Genomic DNA, 24715 nt, shown 5'->3' with positions numbered 1-24715 from the left:
AGGCACAGCAGCCTGAAATCCTGTCTGTATATTTAGGGATTGCTGCTTAGTTCCAAGTGGTTGGAACATAAAGCAAGGAACTGGCGGGAGCCCTAACTCAAAAGGTTGGCTCTGCCAGATCATCCAAGACCCCGTATACCAGGCCAGAGATGAGAGTGACTTTGATTGCCATCTCCCCATAGTCACTTCAGCCTATCCTACAGGGCCTACTTCTTCCAGAAATCCTTCTTAAACATGCTCAAAGTAATTGCTCTCTTTTTTGAGCCTCCAATTTAAGTTCTTGGGCAACATTTATAACTCTCAACTTCTCCATCCACATAAAATATGACTAGTATCGCCCAACCGGTGTGGCTCAGTGGTTGAGTATCAAACCATACATCAAGAGGTCTGTGGTTTGATTTCCAATTGGGACACATGCCTGGGTTGTAGGCTCAATCCCTAGCAGGGAGTGTGCAGGAGGCAGTGGATCGATGTTGATGTTTCTCTCTCATTGATGTGTCTATCTCTCTCTCCCTCCCCCCTTCCTCTCTCTCTCTCTCTCTCCCTAAAAAAAAATATCAATAAAAAAAAACATATTTAAAGGGGGAAAAAGAAGCCTGAAGGTATTTTAAAAAATGAAATATGAATAATGTCACCTACTTTAAAGGCTTCTTATGAAGGTTAAGTGAGATAACAAAGTGTCAAGTAGCAGGACTTTAGGACAGAGAAGGCGCTAAAATACATTTCACTGGTCCCTCAATTTCTTATGATACAGAGCACTTCTTCCTGGTATTAAAAAAAAAATGTCTTGGCTTCCACTTTCTCTGGAGGTTTTCAGAAATAGGACAACTCACATTTTCCCTTCAAGCTTGCAGGCACTCTTCCAAAGCAAAAAGGACTGAATCCTGTCTTCCCTCGCTGACACAGCCTCCCCCATCCAAACTTCCACACTCAAGGGGTTCCCGTAAGATCCAAGGCATCTGAGACAACACGAGTTAGGTGACAGAGGAGGAAGCTATGGGCTGGCTGAAGCAGAAACAGCAGGAAGGAGAGTAACTGGAAGAAACCCAGAGAAGGGAAGTGGGCCAGGTGCCAGGACTCAGAGGGCTCCAGGGTTCAAGGTCTGTGGTAACCCTAGACCCTGGAATAGGCCTAGGAGGAGGAGGTCCAACCCGGGTCCTGACTTAAGAATCCCTCCACCACACGTGGTTGTTCAGCAGCCTTCCTCATGTCCTGGTGGGTCAGCCAGCTGGACACGACTGTTGTAGAACTGCTGCTCCTTCCTCCCTGTCTGGCTGGGGCTCCCAGGCCCGGGGCAGGGAAAACGATGCCACCTTTTCTAGCATTTTTTTTAAAACTTAGTCTGGGTCTGCATAAAGGCTTGTTTGTTTCTTTTTATCTTTTTTCTTTCTCTTTTTTTTTGCTTGAATGGCATGTAGTACAGGTTCAGAGGAAGGAGTTTTTTTTTTTTTTGGCATGTAGTACAGGTTCAGAGGAAGGAGTTTTTGTTTTTTTTTTAAGGGAAAAGTCCTCCGTGATCTCTTTCTCCTTTTTATGTAGCCTCGTAAAACCTGTTTCTCCTCCCGTAGGAATTCAGGGCCAGGAGGGAAGCAGCTCCCCTGGGAGTGCTGCTTGAAGGCGCCAGTTCCTAGACTGTACAATGGAGCTGTTGGGTTTATTTATTTTTTCATATCCTCCTACCCCCACCCCAACTTTAAGAAGCAGTTGCCAAGGCTCCTCTGGAAAATAGGGTTCCATTTTCTCTTCTAATTGGGATCAAATGCCATGTTAAGGTCCTAATGGTCCCCACAGGCCAGTGAGTCAGCTCTTCACCAAGTCACTCTGGTCCTCCCCAAAGTCAACAGTCTCATGACCTTGAAAGGCAGTATCCTCAACTCATCTCAGCTAAGAACCCACTACAAGACATCCTGGCCCCACCAACTTTCTTCCAACTTGCTTTCCAGGCAGGCAGCATTCTAGACCATGTTCGTCTGCCAACCTACGCCAAGCAAGCCAAGCCAAAGACTCCAATCCCTCCTTAGCCCCTTTCCCCTCTGGCCTGCGAGCCACCATTCCCCACAGCCTCCAACAGGGATGGCATCCAATTTCCAAAATAACAAACTAGCACACGCCCTCCCCAACTCAGTTATTTCTCAGTTGGATGAGACAGCCATGTGGGTCAGCCCCTCCCTAACTCCCACACCTCCTCCCCTGGTATGGAAGATGCAGCACCAATACCCAGGCTCTTGGAGAGCTTGTAACCTTCTGCACCTTTAGGGGCAGGACGTGCCCTCCCCCGGGGAAGGCAAGGCAGGCCTGCAGGGAACCGTGTACCTTGGAAATGAGTTCATCATGATTGGCCAAGTGGGCTCTGCAGTGAATGCAGCTGTAGGTCCGGTGGCAGGAAGGCAGATAGGCCTGGAAAGTCTTGGATCTTGTCATCTTCACCATTGGCGCCGCTGAGCGTGGGGTGAACTCTGGGGCAGCCCACGAGGCACTCCCACAGGACGGGTCGCAGGGGAAACACCGGAAGACACAGGTAAAGGCCGTGGTGTGGCAGGGAGTGGGTGTGGGGCGGGCTCCACACACTGGCGATGTCTTCAGAGGAAGGACCCTCAAGCAGAGGTCTCCGGCCGGTGCTCAGCAGCCTGCAGTACCAAGATAAGGGAATATCATTAGCTGATGGAGCTGAGCTTCCTGCAAAGCAAGTGAGTCCAACTGCCACCAGGAGGGCAACAGTTATAGGATGAAATGACCCCCTTCTGCTTCTTGCACTGTGTCAAGATGCCCCATGAAGGAGAAAGAAGCCACCGGAGATCCCAGAACTGCTGCTTTCCTCGAGTTGGACGTTCAGGGCTCTCAGCAGTCCCTCCACCGACATACAGCAAACTGGCATGATCACCATTCTAGGGAGCCCTGCAACAGGCCAGGCGTAAATGTGCTACCTGTAGCCCCTGGGAGAGGGCTCCTAGGGCCCCCCTCTCCTAAGCCAACTAAGATAAATGGCAGGAGTGAAAGGAGAAATGCAGCCTCCAGAGAGTCACTACATCAACAGTCACATCTGGATTTCTCATCCATTTCCAACACGTGAACTCCAATACGCCCCACACTAAGCATGGGATACAAAGGACCAAGTTCCCAACCAGCCAGGGCCCTCATGGCTGGCCAGCATTGTTGGGAGAAGTAATTCCCTTTGCCCTATCTTGCCCAGAAGTAGATGCTTAGTATATTAAAAACAAGCAAGCCAGCAAGCAAACAAAAAACCCTCAAGTGAATAAATGAAACCAATGAAATAAACTCCTGCACCTAAAATTCACAATGATAGTGAATTGTACCAGAATTCCTCCTCAACCCTCAACCTTCCCCTTACTCATCCCACGGTGCCAAATCTCTCTATCAGAACCTCGGCTCCTTTGTTCTATTGGGGACCAAGGACACAGACTGTGGGATGGCTCCCAGGGTGTGTCCAAGTAAAGGTCAGAGGGCCCCTAGGTCTAAGCCTCCCTCTGCCTGCTCAGGCTCACCTGCCTGAGGCTTCTGGACCCGCCTAGTCCCTGAGCTTCACTACCGGGGGTGGTGTTCCCACTTGCCTCCCTCCAAGGAGAACCAGAGTGTTAATTACCACCTGTGTCAGGCTTTGAAGATAAAATTATTTAGAGAGACGGTGAGGAAGATAAACAAAACCAATCTTCCTGGCTGGATTATGTCTGGAATCCATCTGGCTATCTAGAGAAAGTCTGCAAATCATAGTTCTTTTTCCTCTAAACCTCACTGGAATCAAATCTTCCCAAGGGAGGCTGCCCTCCCCCCTGACATCATCACCCCACCACCACACCCCCCCCCGCCCCCCCCGCCCCAGCAGCCACTGAAGGCCACTGCAACCCGGAACTCCATCTTCCTGAGTGGTCAATCCCACCGCCGGCACTGGCCTGAAGGACAACAGTGGTCACTACCCTTATCCTGCCTGTCCCTTGTGCACCCCCGAGACAAGCAGGGTCCACATCCATGAGATGTCCCATTGTTGAAGGAATTCAGGCCTGTGGGGGCCCAGTCTTCCCTGCACAGTCTCTTTTGAAAGCTGTGAAATCTGGTTAAACTGAACATTATAAAATAACTTGAAGACTATGGAGGTGACAACTGATTGACTCAGTGTTGGGCCTGGCCACAGCGGGAGATGCGGCAGGAAGAGACATGGCCCTTGGCTGCAGGTCCCATTCACCTCCCGCTGGGCCCACTCTGGGAGTGGGTAGAACCAAAGCCCATGGGATAGCAAGGCTCTTCTGTGTTCAAGTACCACAGGGTACTTGGTTTCCTGAAATGCCCTTGCGCTTCCCAATGCTCCTCTCCCTCTCTCAGGAAGAACAGCATTCCCAGGAAAGGAAGAGTCCGAGTATTCGAGTGTTTGCAGGGTAGGAACAGAAGCGAACAGGAGGCTTGCTCAGGGCCGGCCGCCCCCGAGGCCATGCCTTCGCTGCCCAGTGGGGAGCACGGAGAGCACGGGGCTCCTCAGTCTTAGACAAACACTGAGGGACGAAAAGGAAACAAAGAGCCCAGGCTGCCAGTCTGGGTTTATAGAGCAGCCACAGGGTCTGTTTTCTTATACACGCAGCCGGCTTCTAAATTATGCATTTCCCCAGAGTAGAATTATTTCTTCTCTCACTTCTCTTCTGCAGGAAACCAAAAAAAAAAGTTTGTAGGCAGGGGTTTCTGGTTTTGCTCTGCTTTAAATCTGAATCGCAAAACGTATTGTATTCAAAGCCACCTTCTGAGCAATAGGCATTTACACAGCCTGTATTAAACCTATGTCCCATACAAACACATACCCACGCACACACATTCACTGCACACCACAGCTCTGAACTTGAAAAGACAAGAGAAAAGCCAGCCATGTAGGCAATGTCCCAGGCTGCCCGGTGCTAGGAAAGGCCCTGGGGAGCCCAGACAGCAGCCGCTGGTCTGCGCTGCTCCAGTCCCTGCCTTCTCGCTCCTGCACCAGAAGGCACAGCACCTGAAAGCTGAATCCTGCCCCAAGAAGGAAGGAAAGAAAAAGTATGGTGCTGCAATATGAATCTTGTTCAAGTGGTACAAGGCAAACTAGAAGGGATGAGGGGGGTGAGTGCAAAGCAAGGTGAAGGAAGCAGCATCAAGAAAGGTCCTTGTGCCTGAGAAGAAAGAAGAGGCCGAACAAGAGGAAAACAGATGCCGGTCAGGGACGGGAAAATAACTACCTTCTTCCCTCTTGTGGGAAAAATTTTAAAGCTTCTTTTAGCTGGTTTGTAGGAAGGAATATAACATAGTTGAGGTGCGTGTTGTTGTTTTTTTAAGGAAGAAATTAAGGGTATGGGGCTACAGGCTCCATGGAGCTTCCTAACGCCAACATACTGATTCCCAATAATAATCAAATGAGCTCAATAGTTAAAAACCTTTGTGCACAGGTACTAATTAAACACCGTTTTATGGGAAGTGATAATCCATCACAGTTGAAATTAAAGGAAGATTTGCTACCACCCCCAGCTGGCTCCCGCTGATCAGCACGGAAAGAAAATAGGTGAACTGTTATTATGATTAAAAACAAAGACCTTCGATACAGCACTCTGAGAGCCAAATGCATAGGAAAGCGAGCTCAGGCCGAAATGGGCTGGTCCACCTGACGGACAGGCCTGCTCCCCAAGGGGCCACGACTGCAGCTGGGACTCAACACAGAGCCTTCTGCGTGTCCCCAGGATGGAGGGTGAGGGGGATGAATGCTTCAGGTGAGCCAGGAAGGAACTCGAAGGACGTGGGGAGCAAAGCTCTACTGACACACACTCAGCGCCACAGAAACTGAGAAGGTGGAACTCAGAGGGGAAGTAACACCTCCGACCACAGGACGGCCTCGGTGTGTTGTCGTTTCTGTGGGGTGCTTTGTTGTTTCTGTGGGGTGTTTTGGTAGAGGGCAGGCGAAGACTGCCTGCAGAAGACGTGGGCTCTGGACTCAAACCAGTTCTACTCCTTTCTAGCTGAGTGATCTGGGGCAAGTTATTCAACTACTCTGACCTTCAGCTTCCCCAACTCGAATAATACCAACCTACAGAGGGTTAGGAGGATTAAATGAGATGATGTAAGTGCATCTACACAATGCTGGCACACAGCCCCAGCAGGCCCATGAGCCTCCTTTCCCCTTTATATCCACTCTCCGCATTTCAGCCAGCACGGTCTACTTTAAAAGCAGGCTTGACCGTGTCACCACTTTCACAGCCTTCAGACAGGCAATTCGGGGCAACAGTTAAGGCAGGTTCTGGAACCAGACTCAGATAGTTCAAATCCCAGTTCTATCTCTGACAAGCTGTGAGATCTTGGACCTCACTTTCCTCATCAAGGAATAGGAGTATCTTCCTCATAGGACTCTTGTGAGGATTAACTAAATTAATCCATATAAAGTACTCAGCATAGGTGCCTGGCATGTCGTTAGTATACGATAAATTCTAAGTGTTTATGACCACTGACCACCATCTACCTCTGTTTTCTTATACACACACCCATAAATGGCTTCAGACTCATCACCACCTCATACTCTATACTCCACTAATTGGACTGACATTTAAGGGTCATGTCTCAGGAACTCTCCTATGTGTTCAGGTTTGCCAACCAAACTCTCTGTGGTCCCTCCTAATACACCTTTGCATTTCACTCTGGAAAGTTTCATTGATGCCATTCCCTCAGCCTGACACACGGTTCTTTCTCACCACTGTTCACCATGAAGACTGAGCTCAAATGTCACCTCAGCGTTGGGCTTATTGGCCCCTCCTCTGCGCTCACCTCTAGTTAACACCCCACTGAAAGTGAAATTACCCTTTCCTGCCTGTTTCCTCTCCGAGAGGTAAGCTCCAAGGGCAGGGGCCATGTTTCAGTCATTTTTGAACCTTTGAACTCAGCAGTGCAGAGCACACCGGGGAGGCCGTCATTGAGCTCCCCCTGCTTCTCACTGGGCTGCTGACTGGACCAGTCCACCCACCCATGTAGGTAGCAGGCATGACTGAGGCCCCTCCCTTCTCCCAAGTAATGAGATAGGGGGCAAAGTTACTCTCGGTCTCCAGACTCCATAAAACCCATAAAGGCCTGTCATTGGCATCTACTAGTATGCCCATTCTTTGCATGTACAGCATATATATAACTCTTAGAAAGCCCAAGGAAGGCTTTCTGCTAGCTTTGAGGACAGGAGTGTGGGAGCAGGACCAGTAGACCCGTTCTGTTCCACCATAGGTGAGGAAGCCTTGATTGGAGGCAATCAACAGGTGACAGCAGGGGAAGGGAACAGACCAGCCATTTCTGGAACTGGGAGACAATAAAGATAGAGAAATAGAAAGGCTATGGATGGCCTTTATCCCAGGAGAACTGATCTCCTTCCCCATTCCCAATGTCACCAGAATCCTGAACCCAGGCCACGAAGCAGAGAGACCCAGTCTCCCTGGGCTGCCAAGCAAGAAGAGTGGGTGGCAGTGTAGTCCAGTGGTGAGCGCAGGATCTAAGGCAGAGGGACTGGGATTCAGTCTTGGTTCCTCTCACTAGCTGCACCACCATTAGACAAGGTGCCTAAAAGGGAGTAACAACAGTGCCTACCTCATGGAGGAGACAAAAGAATCAAATGAGATCATGCAAGTGAAGCATTCAGCACACTTGGGTGGTTAGCACTCATTCACCTTGATTAGCTGTCACCATCCTGGCCAGCAAGCATGAAAAAGCACAGGAACTGCTGATTCACAGGACCCTTCGGAGCAGCGTTCCTGTCTCCGAGTTGACTCATGGTGGTTAGAGGGTTAGGACCTAACTTAATCCACTTAAAGGTACACTGTGGTTTAAGTGGGTTTTTGTGGCTTAGCTGGGGATCTGGTATTATTGCTATGTCGTTACAAACAACAGACCACTCCATCACTTAGTGCAGAGGACAAGGTACCTCTGCGATCGGCGCTGTCTCTACTAATCCCAGGATGGAACCACTAGTGAGAACTCTGCTGAAATGCCCCTATTAAAACTGCCATGAGCCCTGGCTGGTGTGGCTCAGTTGGTTAGACGTTGTCCCCTGCATCGAAAGGTTGCTGGTTCGATTCCCAGTCAGGGCACATGCCTGGGGTTGTGGGTTCAATCCCCAATGGGATGTGCAGGAGGCAGCCAATCAATGTCTTGCTCTCACATGGATGTTTCTCTCTCTATCTCTCCCTCTCCCTTCCCCTCCCTCTAAAAATAAATTTTAAGAAATCTTTTTTTAAAAATACAATCTTCACACTGTTGAGAAAGGGCTGTGGTCATTTAAAACTGCCGTGAAGCTGACATGCAAGACGCACAGGAAAATCATGTCATCGTGTTTCACGGTTTCCCATTTTATGGCACTGGACCCAGGTGGTACTTCAAATCCATCCAGTGGATAATAAAAACCAGCCTGGATATTCAAGAAACCACTCTCTTTCACAAACAAAACCAACCATTCATCTCTATCCTGGATACCAGGCCTAGTCTTGGTTTCATGGGGATTATCTGTCAGATGATAATCCTCCATGATCTCTAGGATTTCTTCAGCTTTCAAAGCCCTGATTCCATGTTGTAATGACGTCTCTACCAGCTGAGTCCTGCCCCAGAGCAGAGTATCCACCCACCAACCTTCGTCCTACTAAGACCCTGACTTCAACGAGACTGCAGAACACGCCAGCCTCGCAGAGCCTGCTCAGAGACGGCTGCTGGATGTGCCTTTGCAACATCTGTTCACACAGCAATGCGTTTACCACATGGCCCTTAGGTCAGCATTTTGCCCGGGAGGCCCCACGGGAAGCTTGCATCTGTTTGAACATCTGCATAGAGAAAAGGCAGTGCCCCTAGAAAATCCTGAAACTTGCATGTAATTTACTAGATACCAGATAAAAATAGCTGTTGTTATTAGCTGGCTATGAAGAGATCAGAAATCTCTTTGGGTTGTTTCTACAAATTCAATAAAAAAATAATGTGGTGCTCTCCCTCTTGGGAGCACACCTGCACCTTTTTTGTCCTCCCCCCCCCCCCCAGGGATGTTACCTTTAATCCTTCTCTCTCAGGACCCTTCTTTTGCCTGTAACTTGGTTCCTGAGCCCATTCTTCTACAGCTCACTTATTCTATCTCTGTGGCTTTCTAAATAAACTTTCCTATTGAAAAATAATAATAATAATAATAATAATAATAATAATGTAAAAAGCCTGGTTTACTTGTCTGAAGATAGGATGCCAAGGACATAGGTAACTCATTGATGGCTTCCTTCTCTTTCTTATACAACTCCTAGTTCCAAAAAGGATTTATAGTGACTTACAAAAATATAAACAATACAATACTATTAAAATAGGTAAAGAAATTAGGGTAGGAGGAATAAAAGAAAAAAGGAGAGTTAGGATATAGAAATGCATGTTATTAAATTGCTAAATATTTACTGAATTTCAATTGCAAATTTGGCTTTGAGCTCCCCAGTAACCAAGGCAGAAAAGAAAATAGCAGTTATACAAGTTTATAGTTCCTATAAAACAAAAGAATCTTGGTTGTTCAGGATACAGATTTTTCTCAGAGACATTCTATGAGTAGGAGATGATGAGTAACCCAGTGGACAAGGACCTCAGCGCACCCCAAAAGTTCCTACCATGTAACCCTCTTGCAAGACTGTCCCTCCATGAAAATAGACATCAGAACAAACACCAAAGGGCAATGCAGTAAAACGGACTCTAATAGGGTCACGTCAGGGCAGCCTAAGAGCATGGCTCTCGGATGGTCTGGCTGGACTCAGCGATGCAGACTCTCAGTGGAATGGAAGAGCTGCCACGCCTTCTGGCAATGCTCCACGAATATCATTTATCACAACCAGGCTTTTGAGTAACAAAAATATGGGCAGCTCCAATGTGCCAAGCCCAAACACTAACACGTTTGAATGCTAACACTATTTGGCCCTGCTGCTGCATTCAGCTCTCTCATGGGCTGCTTTTCCCTAAAACTCTCCCTGCTGGGCCTCATGGTGCCCCTCTCAGGTCTCCCTGGCTGCTCTTCTTCCATCCTCCTCCTCCTTGGAGGTGCTCCCCCTATGTGCCTGACTGACTGTTCTCATCCACACCCTCAAGTCTTCAGCAACCTGGGTCCCTTTCAAAAGGATGCCTCTATCTGGCGCCTCGGATGGCACTTCAAACTACACCATCTTTCTCCTTCCCTTTGGCTCCTATCACCTTCATCCCAAATTCTATTCCTTCCTCCTGGAAGCCCAGTTGCCCAAACAGAAAACACTCTTTTTTTTTTTTAATATATTTCATTGATTTTTAAAGAGAGCAAGGGAGAGGGATAGAGAGTTAGAAACATTGATGAGAGAGAAACATCAATCAGCTGCCTCCTGCTCACCCCCTACTGGGGATGTGCCGGCAACCAAGGTACATGCCCTTGACCGGAATCGAACCTGGGACCCTTCAGTCTGCAGTCTGACGCTCTATCCACTGAGCCAAACCAGTTAGGGCCAGAAAACACTCTTGATCTTCTTCTCTTCCTTCTTTATCTGTCCCCTAGATGGCTGGCGCGGCCTCTGAAAGCCACCCTCCCAGTCGCAGCGCTGAGCGAGTCCTGTCCTCTCTCATCCTGAACCACTGTGAGAGCTTCCTAACTGGGCTCCCTGACTCAGCGCTTACCTCGCCAGCCCATTCTAGAATTCTATTTATACAACACAATCTGATCACATCTCTCTCAAGTTTCCCAGCAGCCTGCAGGACTCAGCCCGACACCTCAGGTGGCACCAAGAACCTGGTGCCTTATCTTCTCATCACCTCCCCACCTCACTCCAAACCTGTTTCCCCAGCAGACCAAGCTCACTCACTGCCTTTTCTCAAGTTGTTTCAGCCTCCTGCAATGCCTGAGCCTAGCTTCTCTGCTGGCCGATGTCTCTCATCCCTTAATACCCAGCTCAAATGAGACGCTGAGCACAGCTGGTGGCCCCTTCTTCAGCATGCACCCCCACCATGGCCCTTTATCACACCGTTCCTGTGTCTGTCTCCCCACCAGACGGGGAACTTACTGAAGTCATAAGTCCAGTCTGTACCCAGCCCCTCCCCAGAGCCATGGTTTGCCCAGGACTCCTACCTAGTGTCCAGCACATTGGAGATTCCTGATAAGTGTTGAGTAAATGAATGACCACCCATGAAACCATGCTGCCCTATAACGCTGATATTTTTAAAATCTCCTTACCTTTGCCCCTATGCAGAACATTTAAAATATCTAATTCTGGCCTTAGCCGGGTAGCTCAGAGGGTTAGAGTGTCTTCCCAAGGCTGTGTGTTCGATCCCTGGTCAGGGCACATGCAGAAGGCAACCAATGGATGCATAAATAAATGAATCAACAAATCAATGTTTCTCTCTCTCCCTTCCCCTCTCTCTCTCTCTCTCTCAAGTCAATTTAAAAAAAATCAATCTAATGCTGGACATGACTGGATTCACACACCATTTATATGCCACAAAGTTCAAAAGGTCACTCTTGTGACCTCAACTCACTCGGGCTGGCAGGAGTCTAAGACTCAGGGCTGTGGAGCCATGTCTCCCATCCACCCCACCATATGGGACCACTGGTGGTTTCACTGGCTGTTGTCTGATGGCAGAAACATTTCCCATTCCACCTCCCCTGGCCCTTCACACCATCTCTTAGCATCACCTGGGGCAGCTTCTGGACCCCTAGAAAAACCCTTAGACTGTCAACACAGGAACCTTCTTTCTCCTGGGGTGGTGCCCATAAATTCCTTAGGGCGGTCTGAGCTACTGCGTTAAATGACTGAGTTAGGAAAAAATGAGGTGTCAGGCTTGGTTCAGGCCGAGAAGGAAAGGGGTCCATGAAGCTTGCCTCGCTACTCCACATGCAAAAGAGGGCCAGACCTGCCCTTTTCTTCCAACCCCCGGAGACTGCCACCCTCAGCATTAGTCCTTTGTTTTGTATTTGGCCATGCTCAGAGATGACACTCCTGGTGAAAACAAAACAAATACATTTTCTCCATGGTCTGGGACCCAGAGAGGGACCAGACACAGCTAACCTTGAATTATAATCTATAAAACAGGGGTGGGGAACGCCGGGCCAGCGTGGCTCGGTGGTTGAACATCGACCTATGAACCAGGAGGCCACAGTTCAATTCTGGGTCAGGGCACATGCCCAGGTTGCGAGCTTAATCCCCAGTGCAGGGTGTGCAGAAACAGGAGGCAGCCGATTGATGATTCTCTCTCATCATTGATGTTTCTATCACTCTCTCCCTCTCCCTTCCTCTCTGAAATCAATAAAAATATATATATTAAAAAATAGTAATTAAAAAAAACAGGGGTGGGGAACGTCCAGCCTGAGGGCCATATAAGGCCTATAAAATCCTTGGTCTGGCCCTGCCAAGGAATTAGGGGTGAGTTAATTAAATGTTTGACCAAAGATAGCAGGCTAATTTTTAAGTTGATAATTCTGTGACCTGAGAATGATGTTATAAATATCCAAATGGCCCTTGGCAGGCAAAAGGTTTCCCACCCCTGATCTAAGACAACCGTGTAGAAGATCTGCCAAGAAAACATCTTTAAAAATAGGGCAAGAGATGCGGCCAATCTTCAGAAGTTCCTTGCCCAGGAAGCCCTCTGCAGAGCATCCTCCAAGCCCGATCAAGTCAGGTCCCCTATTCCACATGCATAGCACTTTGCACAGTTGTATTTTTTATTAAAGTCATTATTTGATTGCCATCTGTGTCTCACACACTCAAATATCAACTATTATTTACTAAATAAACAAATGTCCTTTGGACTATGGGCACTGTGTGACCCCGATTCCTCTTTAACTGCTGCTCCCCCAGGGCACAGCTGGGGCCCCAATTAGTTACAAACCATCCATCCCCAATCTGCCAATACAATTTCATTGTTCAGCTGTCAGCATGCCTTTGGCTCCCCGACTTTAATCTCCCAATTCAAATAAATCCACAACTCTAGACTCTGACATCTGTGGCTGGGCTCCCTTCCCTGCCTTTCCACAATTGGAATTTGGAAATTAAACTGAAAACTCAAGAGAAAGAAAGGGCAGAGGCACTTTCACAAGAACGCCTGTATGTCTAAAGTCCCAGCCTTCACCAGGACACAGAGGGTCATATTTTGTTCTAAGGATTATTAAACTGTCACCTAGTGTTGCCATTTCTTGAAGGAAAGGAAACGGAGTCAGGAGGAAGAGAGGGACTCATGTAGAACAAATTTCTGGATTTCTCCTGTTATGGGGACGGCAGACAGGTTTTAGTAAGAATTACAGCCTCTTTTCTCTTTCGTGCCTGGCACATCAAGGGGGGACGAGCACTGTGCCAGCACAGCCTTTCATATAATTGGAGAAACCTCCACCAAGCTGGTTGTTGACGGGTCAGTCTTCCTACTGGGTTGTGAGCCATTGCTGGCCAGAGGCCAGGACTGGTTAATCATCCCTCATACCCAGCCCAAAGTCTGGCTGGCAGTAAGAGCTCAAAAAGGCCTTGGTGGAAAAGGTGGAAGTGTGGGGAGGCGGGAGGGAGGAGTCACCTGAGGCTCTGCAGCAACAAGTCAGTCAGCCTCCAGGACTCTACAATTTATTAATTTCCTATTGTGGGCCCCGGAGGGGGCACTTGGTATGCATTTTCTCAGTTAATCCTCACAACAACCCAGGGAGGCGGGCATTATTAAGATTACCTGTTTGAAAGTACCAGAACCAACATTTGAGTCCTGGGCCCTCACCCTCCCACCCCTCATGGATTCTTCAACTTAAGACAAGCCAGAGCCGGGTCTGGGATTGTGCCTCATAGGTTCTTTTTTTTTTTTTTTTTTCCTCCTAGGCTCTTGAGGCCTCTAGAGCACTAAGCAGAATATCTCCCAGAGGGAGAGTTGAAATCAAGTAATTATAATGCAAGACAAAGATGTTAAGTTCTCTTTAAAACATTTTCAGACTCTCAGGGTTGGCTCAATGCTACAACTTTTAATTACAGAAACCTGAGAAAACATACGAGGGTAGGGAATAACCTGAACCAGAAGGTGAATCAAGAGATTAGGCACAAGAAAAGCTAGTTTTCAGTATCTTCCTGCTAATGGGCTGTTTGGCTGAGGCTGCAGTCATGTGTGGGACACTTCTTTCCTCAAATCCTGAAGGAAACAAGTTCAAAACCACATAAGCAAAACTTACCAAAAGCCCTATTTACATTTACATGGTACCCGTTTATACCATTAAAGCAGCAAATACTGAAAGAGAATTCATTTCTACCTTATGGTCCATTTGGTAGTGGGTCAATTTAGGGAGGAATCCTTTCAACAGACAGGGACCGAAGTGGTGAAAGAATGGATGACATTCACAGGAGTCATACAAACAAAAGAAAAGAAAGGGAAGTGGGAGAGGAGGCCAAAGGTCAAAGATATTAATTAGGTGGCTGGTTTCTGCCAGGAAGAGCAACTGCCTTAGTGATTTCCAGACCTCAGACATGTGTGGGATGGCTGCATTGGAGAAACCTGGGAACTATTTCTTTCTTTCTTTCTTTTTTTTAAATATATTTTATTGATTTTTTTACAGAGAGGAAGGGAGAAGGATAGAGTTAGAAACATCAATGAGAGAGAAACATTGTTCAGCTGCCTCCTGCACACTCCCTACTGGGGATGTGCCTGCAACCAAGGTACATGCCCTTGACTGGAATCAAACCTGGGACCCCTCAGTCCGCAGGCTGTATCCACTGAGCCAAACCGGTCAGGGCTGGGCTGGGAATTCTTAATGGCAGCCAGGAGGGAGGAGCCCTAAGGATAGTCTCACTTTTGAGGAAGCCTATTATCTATGTCAACTAGCCATTGTGCACAGGCTGCAGGCTCACGAGTGCTACTGTGAATGGAAATCACAGTTCACTTCCATGGAGTTATTCTAAACTGTGGCAATATCCCAGCAGTCTCCTTTCCACATCTCCTGCGCCTACGGAACGTTGCCCATACGCTGCCTCTTATGATCACACCTCTGTGGCTTTGCACCCACAGTTTCCCCTGGAGTGTTTCTACACGTTTAAGTCCTCTTTATTCTTCACCACCTCGTCTTCAATATGCCTACCCTTTTCGCTGTATCTCTGTGATGACTTTAAAAGTCTACCTTGTTTTGTACTCTAGTTACTAATACATATGCCTTAATTGCTCTTAGGGGCAGAGGCCACGTTTAACTCATCCTTATCTCCCCAAGGTCTTATATCTGTTCAATGATTATCACCCAGGAAAATAAAACAAAACCCAAGGTTGAGTTTCAGCCCCAGGCCAGAGGTTCTCTTCTCTCACCCAAAATAGAAATCAGGCAGGATGTGTTCCAAGTCTGCGCCCTCTTGCCCAGGTACTCCCAACCAGAACACCATGGGAAAACAAAACAAAATCAGTATTTCCTATAACTAAATTTCGTATCAGATCAAATTAAAGCACTTTCTTCAGTCCAACCAAACTCAGCCACTGCTGGCACCCAGAAGACCCTGTCTGAGCCTCGGGGGCACCCACGGGCCACCGGAACATCAAGCTTTCCTTCCTGGAGATGAACAAATAGAGCTCCAGACACCAGAGGGTGTCTTCACTCTGAGCTGGCAATCTAGTTTCAGATCTGGACACACCACATTCTCAAGACCTCAGGGGAGGGCTGGCGGCCCTGGAGCTCAGGAGACGGGAGAGCACACAACACGTTGCTGACTCAACCAGGAAATAGGAATGTGGGTGGCATGGTAGCACCTCAATGGCAGAATGCTCCTTGGCCCAATCAGAGAGGACGTCGGCTTTGCCTAGTGTTGAGACATCCTGGGCTATTAGGGTTTTAGTCAGGAGCTGGTGTTTTTCCAGAATGTACAGGAGTAGGAAGAGCCCTGGGCCTAATAAACAAAAGGTATGGTTTCCAGTCTGTGCTTTGCCCTAATTAGCTCTGTGTCTTAAGTAAGCCCTTCTCCCCTGTTGGAGCCTCAGCATTTATATCTCTACAACGTAATACATAAAATAGATGTTAATGCCCAATCCAGTATATACCTCATTAATAAAAAGTTATTAAGTCATTAACTAGAAGGTAGAGAAAATAAAAATTACAAGTTTCACACCAGAAAAAGTTAGGATGCAGGGCCCCCTAGTTACTAAATTCAAGCCACAAATTTGCCTTTGTGCTTCCTGGCAGCCAAAGCAAAAAGAGAAACATGATCAGCTATAAATTTCCAATTGTCCAAAGAAAAAATCATAACAGTTCCTCGGAAGAGACAAAGCTTTTCGGAGAACTTGATTCTGAAAGAAGTTTCTCCAATTAACTTTTTAAAGTTGCAGCTTAAGTTATCAACAATATAAACCCTTATAAGAAATGTAGCATCATGGTATACACAGCTACTTCAGACAGTGTCCCTCCACAAAGCAAAGAGGAGGACACCTCATCGCAGCGAAAACAAGGGGGAGAGGATCAATGGCCCCAGTAACACAGCTGTCAGTTGCCCCACCTTAATCCAAGGATAAAAGAAGAACAAGTAGACAACATTTCCTTCCAAAAACTTCTATAAAAGTTACTTCTTCCATATGGGTATTTATTTACAGTTATGCATTTCTAAATTCCATTCCAGTTCTGAAAGATCCAAGTGACACTTTGTCTTCATTTACTTACACTGATTAAAGATTTTTGTGGATGAAAAAGGGGTTCTCTGAAAAGTAACCTCACAGGGTGATCTCATCTTAAATTTCTAACAGGTCATGGAAGGTAGTCACACCTCAGACAGGTACCTTTTTTAGTAAAAGGTTTATGTTTGCCTTAAGCAAACCCTAGCCCCCTTGTTCTTGAGCATCTAGGTCAACATACCTTGGAAAAACCACCCTCAAGAGAGCACATAATCTTGTTAACTGCCCTGTAATCGAATCCCAGCCTTGCTTTCTCCCACCTTCGTGCAATCTTCCTTAGATTGGCTCACATAAACTCTTAGGTTGACGCATTCTTATGTCGATAATTTTGTAGTTTTTACCTCTTACTGCCCATTCTCAAATCAATGTTTTGGGAACTCCTGCCAGTCAGAGAGGGAGAATCTAGCTATTAACACCAGGTGCTCAGGGGGCTGGCTCTGCAGCTGGTTTCCATGCATTCTCTCATTTAATCCTCCCCTCAATCCTGTGTGATAGTAACTATTATTAGTCCCATTTTACAAATAAGGGACAGAGATTTAGAGAATTTTAGCAAACTGCCCCAAGATCACAGTGATAATTATTCAGATTTTTCTGGTTCCAAAGCCCAGGCTTCTTAACCCTACTTATAATGTCTCTTAGTATCAATGAAATGTGATTACTGGTAGAAATGCTTGTGTTGTTTTATATCTTCTTCTCTTGAAAATAAAGTACTATTTCCTACTCTTAGAGACTCAACCTTGGCTCTTTCGTCATTCATTCATTCACTCCAACAACACAGATGATTTTAGCCAGTGCTACTCCATACCAGGGGTTTAAGAAAGGCTAAAGGGCAGGGAGGAGAGGAGCTGTTCTAGATAACTGGTCAGGGTAGGGCTCTCCGAGACCCAGGGGAGAGAAGCCAATCATGCAGAAATTTGGATGAAAGGCATTCTGGAAAGAGGCACTGCCAGTAGGAAAGGCCCAATGACAAAAACAAACCACCTGCAGCTGGACCAGAGTGAAGCAGAGGCGACCAGGTGAGGGCTGGTAGGAGATAAGGTGGGAGAGGTTAGGGGAGAGAGGAGGGCCTCAGAGAAAGTAGTTGGATTACGATTGAAAAGTTGTAAACAGGGGAGGAGCATAATCCAATTTACTTTTACCTCCCCTCCCCCCACCCCCAACCTCCCAAAGTTACATTCACCACTCCCAGTGAAATTCAGGTAGGTTTGGTTCTTTAGGATGAAAGTCAAGTACCATCACCTTATTTTGTTAAGGATAATATCACTCTATCAACTCTAACAAAACACCTTTAGCCTGCAGGCCCTGGCTTTCCATCACTGAAGGTGCAAGTTCAAAAATACAGAGCTTAATACTCACTTGGCTAAGAATGCAATTTTCAGAGCATCCAGTGCTTTGGTCCACAGACCCTAGGGAAGTGCCAAGATGATATAGAAAGGAAACTGATCCTGATCCTCCATTTGAATGGCACCTGAACATCTCTCCCCTCTGCTTTTCCTCGCCTAGGATATCCTATCCTATCCACTGCCAGCCTTTTGTTGCTTTCTGTTTTTCCATTGGCTCAAAACATTCTCAGTGTGGCCTGCTTGACCAAAACTGAGCATTATTAATGTCAACAATCCTACAGTTAGCAATCCCATATAAGGCATACCTTTGGCAGGAAGGACCACAGTTGAATTTAAATTTGGATAATTTAGTTCTTTTTGAAGCTAAATGGCAGCTTTAATTCAAGGAAATTTCTTTTACCAACATGTTTGGATACAGTAACTAAGAGGGAAACAGCCAACATGTGAATGCATCAGATCTGTGTATGTTTGTGCTCGAAGGTAGAGATAGAGGTCACAGCATCAGAAACTGAATGACTAACAAATCCACATGCAGACAGGAGCCTGAGCTGTCACCACAGGAAAGAGCCAGGACCAAGGAAGGCAAGGAGGTGGGGAACTGTGCCTCTTATTAACAACTGTTGACAGACAAGCCTGGGACACGACCCCCCCACCTCCAAACAAAAACAAAACCATCAGCCTGCCCTTCCCCCAGACTACAGAGCCTGGAATACCCAGATATTAAACAAAATCAACCTCTTCTGCCGGCCATTTGTTCACATCCAAGGCACAATGACTGTGTTGCTAACTCAAAACCATTAAAACAGTGATGATTTTAACACAATCTGTGAATAGCAGAGCTAAGTCCTCCTCACTACTCATGACTCCAACGCCAGGCATCTAAAAACATCCAGTGGCCCAGAACAGAGAACAGCAGCCCTCATATGGGGTGGGGTGGCGATAGAAGGGAAGGGAAGGGGCATCTATCTCTTCTCTTATGGCCAAGTTTCATGGCGGCTGAAAGCAAACAACACTATAGGCTTCTGAGACAGGCAGATGAGAGACTAAGGTTTGCATAGTCTGGGTCACATTTCTGACTCAGGCGTTGCACACTTCACACCCAAGTTAATGCCTTTCATTGTTCACTGCCCGCAATCCCCACTAGGTCAGAGTTTCTTATCAACCACCTGCATCACAATCGCATGGCCCGCTTATTAAAAATGTGCCCCGCTGAAAATAAACATCACCAGAGTGGACTGACAACTGCATTTTTAAACATGACCAAGGTCATCTTTATGCACATCAAGTTTAAGGACCTCTGCCATAGGGCAATGTTTCTTAAACTGTGGGCCTTGAGCTATTTGGTCAAGAAATCAAATTAATGGGTCATGACCAGCAGTTTTGTGTGTGTGTTTTTTAAAAAGGAGACAAAAATTGTAAGTAGAGTACACTGCAGGTAGTAAGGGCAACTGTTTCCTGGAACTTATCACAGCCTGGGATGTAGAAAATGTGGACCCCACTCAAAGTTTGAAAACCGCTCTCCTAGAAGGAAAAGGGTCTTCTTGTGCATGGTGTTTAATTTTCTATTTTCCACCGCTAACTCCAAGCGTGACTTCAGGTCAAGGACAAGATACCAAGGCAGATCCCAGAAATGCCGTTATCAAATCTTAAACTGACAAGGCAAAACCGAACTGGGGAGGGGGATGAGCCCAGGCCCCTTTCTACTCAGATCGGACACCCTTATCATGGACTTGGGGACAAGGGACAATGTCAAAGGGAAGTTGGCACAACTCTCCTCAGGCTGGGCCTGTTCCTTGATAAGAACAAAACTTGTAGCCACTCATATCACCGTCCAGAAGAATTAACATATTCCTCACCAAGGCAAGACTCAGTGTTAGTATGAAGGGCTAAGGCAATGAGGGAAGCGATGGACCAGCAGTTCTCAACCTGTGGGTCGAGACCCCTTTGAGGGTCAAACGACCCTTTCACAGGGGTCGCCTAAGACCATCAGAAAACACATATATAATTACATATTGTTTTTGTGATTAATAACTATGCTTTAATTATGTTCAATTTGTAACAATGAAAATACATCCTGCATATCAGATATTTACATTACGATTCATAACAGTAGCAAAATTACAGTTATGAAGTAGCAACGAAAATAATTTTATGGTTGGGGGTCACCACAACATGAGGAACTGTATTAAAGGGTCGCGGCATTAGGAAGATTGAGAACCACTGCGATGGAAAGAAGTCAATTCAGGTTCAGCCCACATCTGCAAGTCCTGTGTTGGTGATGAAGTCAAAGGAAAGCCAGGGAAAGTTGAATCCAATCCTACTGATCACAAGGTCAAGTTCTCAAAATCAAGAGCACTTAGCATCAAGCATGTGAGGTCAAGTCCCACCCAAGCCAGTGGCATGTTTATCTTGGGCAAGTCGCTTAACTTCTCAACCCCCACCCCCACCCCAGGTTCCTTGAACCGCTAATGTCCTGTGAGCAAGTGGGGTACAGGGTAGCAGTTCCTCTTTTTGCCCACTGCTCTAGGACAGGGAGCCCCATCGTGCATATCTTGCTGGATCTGAAGAGAAGAAAAAGGGAGGCAAGGTAAGGAAAAAGGACGAGTAGCTAGCTGTCTTGTTAGCCTTCAGACTGACGAAGCAAGGGCTCACTTAAAAGAGCCTTAAGACTCCAGAAGAGCAAATCCAACAGCAGGCCGGAAAGCAGCGCCCTCCCCCTCCAGCAGAGCCCTGAAGCAGTTTCACCTGCCATTCACAGGAGCCCGTGCAGAGCCCGAGAAAAACAGAGGACACTCACTCACTTGCCTTTCGAAACAATTGTAAACTGAGAGTGCAGTCGGAGGTGGCAGTCTCCTGGGCTGGGTCCAAAAGAACAGGTGGTTCCCCCAGCCCCCAACAGGAGAAAAGCCACCACTTGGGTAAAGACACCCACAGGAGGTCAGCGGGTGAACTTGAAGCAGGGAGTTCCTGGGAGGTAATCGCTGCAGAGGCCCCTACATTCTGTCGGGCAGGAGCGAACTCGCGCCCACCCCCTTGGCAAGGGCACTGGGGAGGCGCCGGGAAGCGGCCAGGCAGGAACTCGGCTGCGGTCACTTCGGCTCGGGCCGGCCGAGCGCTCCCTCCCGGGAGTTTTGAAGGCGGCCAGTCTCCCAAAGGCGGGGGCCCCGAGGACGGCGCTCCAGGACCCAGAGTCTCCAGCAGTCAGTCAGCTTCTCCCGGGACAGAAATGTCCAAAGCCCCCGCCCTGGCCCCCACGGAGCCCGAACCCACGGAACTATGCTAAGAAAGAAGCAGCGATCGGGTCTCCTGGTTCCCTCGGCCCAATCGCCACCCCAGACATGCCCAGTTCGCCGAATACGTCCCGGACCCGGACCCGAGGACCCCGCGCCACCTCGGCTCCCTCCTCGGGCCACCGCGGGCCCGCCAGTGTTTGTAAACAAACCGGTCACGTGGCCCCGGCAGCCAGCTCCCCGCCCCCTGCGCCCGTGGCCCCCACGGAGACCCCACGCCGGATTCTGACTCGGCCGTGCTGGGCAGAGAGCGCCGCGCCCCGCGAGATGGGGCCGGAGGGGCCGCGGGACCGGTGCCCAGTGCTGGGTGCCCGGCGCTCACGCTGTCAGCGCGCCCCATGCCCACGCGCGCTCGGTCTGCGCCGCGCTCCCGATTTGCTTACCCGGCTGCAAGCTGCACCGTCCGGCCCGCGCCAGGCTTGGCTCCACGGGGATGCGCCGCAGCAAAGGACCGCCCGGCCGGATCCCGGGCTCCGGGCGCTCTCTTAAAGCCACAGTCTCCGCCACTGCCGCCGCCGCCACTCTGCATCCCTCCGGGTCGGGGCTGGGGGCTGCCCTATGACGGACGCGCCCCCGCGCCTATCCCCTCAGCTCAGCACATAGCAACACGCCTCGGGTTGGCTCGGCACGGCCGCAGCCACCCACCCCGAGCCAATCAGGAAAGGACGGAACTCCGCCCCCCGCTTCCCCTACCTCCCACCCCCCACCCCTCTGCCCTGGCCGGGCTTGGGTGCGGGGAGTGTTGCGATTGACGGGTCTGGCCCCGCGAGGCTCAGGCGGCTGCACTCGGCTAACCCGGGCGACTGGCCGGAGGAACGGGGAGAGAGGGTGATGAGAATGGGAGGGCTCTCAGCGCCTGGGAGGAGATCTTTTATTTGGGTTTGGGATTTGTCCCCAGGTCAAAACTGGGATTTCCAGAACCTGGGGTAGGGAGAAGGGAGGTGTTACGGTGCTTCTGCTTAGAGGTCCGAAGATGGTAACTTTCTCCTTACACCTTAGCCATGCCTAACCCAGAGCCGAAGGTAACTGAGGAGCCCTCAGATCCTGGGGCTGCTGAATAAGACAGTGCCAGCCCGGCCCAACCAGGCCCTACTCAGAAGCAAGCCGTTCTCCCTCTTCTCTGCTGGCCATTTCGGTGAGCTCCAAGTAGGAAGGAGCCTTTAGGGAAATTGGTTGGCGCTCAGCCGCCTACTGCTGCTGATTTTCCAAGACTTTTAGAGGGAGACGGGGATGGTAACCCCGGGAGAGTAGGTGGGTCAGTGACCAGAGGGGAGGAGCCCACATTCTGGGTCAGTGGGGTGGTGCTTTTCAAGGAACAGAAGGTTAAAAAATAAGCCCAGGGCAGTCAGGAAATTCGGGGAGGCACCAGGTGGGTGGAGTGGGGCAGCCTCCCAGCAGGAAAACAGGTCCGTTTGAAAAAGAATGCTGGCAGGGGTCAGGGGAAGAGAGCGGCCCAGCCTTTTCACTTGGCCACTGAGGTTCCTGCAATTCCTCAGAGACCAGAAATGAGAATGGTACAGGGGTGGCTCCCCTGGTGGTTCAAACTTCACCCAGCTGTGTTTAAAATCTATTTGATTCAGTTAATATACATTGCATTCAAATTGTATTCAGTTAATATAAGTTGCATGGTTGGGTGTGAATCCAGCCCTAGTGTTAGTAAAAACAACAAAGCTACCTTAAATACATCGGTATTGTACATATTTATCAGTCTCAACTATGCAGCTTCAGTAAAAGCAGGAGCACCATGTCACTATTCACAATTGACAAAATTTCAAAGTCTTAAACAGAAAAAAAGGCTTTTGAGATAAAAATCATGAAAAAGAAAGGTTTAACACTTAAACCCTGAATCTAAGAATGTGTGATGGATTCTTTGGATTATCAAAAGCTTAATTTCTATCTAGCCTTTTGGGCCACCTCTTGGGCAAATGTTTTTGTCTCTCTGGGCCTTGGTTTTCACCATATAAAAGGCAGAATGAAATAGGATGATCTCTAAAGTTCCTTCCGGCTCCAAAATCCTAAGTAGGGCCAGAAAGTCAAACCTAATACAATGTTTCCAAAATATTCTCCTAGTGAATATTTGTGTTGACAGATTACCACTCCCTAACAGTAGATATTACATTAGTGTAACACCCTAGGATATTGGTATGTTATGTAACAAGATTGGTGGCTACTGTTTCTGTTTAAATAAAAGATAATGTTAGCTAAAGAGGACAAGCCTGGTGTAGTGGTTCAGAGAGAGGTCTGAGGACCCCTACAGGCCTGATGTGGGTATGCAGGGGACTGTAGGATCAGGAGACAATTGAACTAGCCAGCCAGTCAACACAAAATATTTAAAAAGCCTGATAATGTCCCGTCCCAGTCAAAAAGGAGTCAAACATCCCGAGTTGTTAAGTGAGAGTAAAACAAAGTCTTGGGTGAAACAAAGTAGCAAAAGTGTTTCTTCTTCCCTCTCTGAAAGCAAGCCCTCTAATTGCCCCTCAGTACACATTTACTCAAGCCGGTTAAGTGCAGAATTTCCTGCTTGACTTGGATGATAGTACACATCTGAATAATCTACAGAGAGGAGAGGCTGAGGCTAATGGAGAGTGTGTGAGAACAGGCAGATATTTACCCTACAAGGCAAAAAAGAGATGAAGAGCCCTGGCTGGTGTGGCTCAATTGGTTGGAGTGTTGTTCCATACAGCAAAAGGTGGTGATGTTCAATTCCACATACCCTGGTTGCTGGTCCCCAGTCGGGATGCATGTGGGAGGCAACCAATTGATGTTTATTTCTCTATCTCTTCCTGAGAGGGGCAGGGAAGGAAAGAGAGAGGGAGAGAGGGGAAAGGAGAGAGAGAGAGAGAAAGGGTGGGGGGAGGGAGAGAGAGACAGACTGTTCATATTTAGCTGAAGGCCTCTTTTTTTAAAACCCTTGGCAGTAACATTCTGAGAGGTACCTGGCCTCACAGGTTATCAGCCTGGCTTTGTCAGTGGCTCAGTACCCTTGTGTCCTCTGTGTGAGGCCAGGTTCATTCATTCCCAAAGTCTTTATAGCCATTCTTTTCCACCATCCTCTTTCTCCAACCTCATGTTCCCACTATTGCCACATGGACAATACTACTACAATGAGCAAGGTCACTTTTATCGGCTCATCTTATTCAACCTTTCGTAGCATTTGACATGATTACAGCGTCCTTTCCCTCACCCCCACTCCAATCCATCAGCAGGTCCTGTGAGCTCGACTTCACTATATATTTGTCTGTCTCTGTTGCTACCACCTGGTCGGAGCCACCAACATCTCTTGCCCAGAGTAAGCAACACCGAACTGACCTCCCTGCTTCCAACCCTTCCTCTACCCCGCAGCCAGATGTATTTCTTCAAAACAACCTCCTTAAGAGGCCCCACGAGGCCTTCCAACCAGGCCTGCCCCTCTGTGGTCTGCCCCCATCACTCCTTTGCTTATGCTGTTTCCCAATCAAGCTGCCTGACCAT

At 48.2% G+C, this 24715-nt stretch overlaps 1 protein-coding gene across 2 annotated transcripts in view; it reads right to left on the bottom strand.

Annotated features, from left to right (window-relative positions):
* The window catches only part of YPEL2 (yippee like 2), a 59523-nt gene extending 37767 nt beyond the window's left edge, over positions 1 to 21756 (bottom strand). For both annotated transcript variants that reach the window (XR_002830091.1, XM_006092214.3), the window contains exons 1-2: positions 21628 to 21756; positions 2314 to 2627 (exon numbers count right to left, since the gene is read on the bottom strand). Coding sequence is in view for 1 of the 2 variants with exons in the window: in XM_006092214.3 (XP_006092276.1) it covers positions 2314 to 2430 (117 nt within the window). In the remaining variant the exon portion in view is untranslated. The remainder of the gene's footprint in view (positions 1 to 2313; positions 2628 to 21627) is intronic.
* Positions 21757 to 24715: the final 2959 nt, after the last annotated feature.

This window comes from Myotis lucifugus, unplaced genomic scaffold (genome assembly GCF_000147115.1).
Source record: "Myotis lucifugus unplaced genomic scaffold, Myoluc2.0 scaffold_99, whole genome shotgun sequence".
Lineage (NCBI taxonomy): Eukaryota > Metazoa > Chordata > Mammalia > Chiroptera > Vespertilionidae > Myotis > Myotis lucifugus.
The sequence above is the reverse complement of the archived record's forward strand: the minus strand, read 5'-3'. Positions and strand labels throughout refer to the sequence as shown.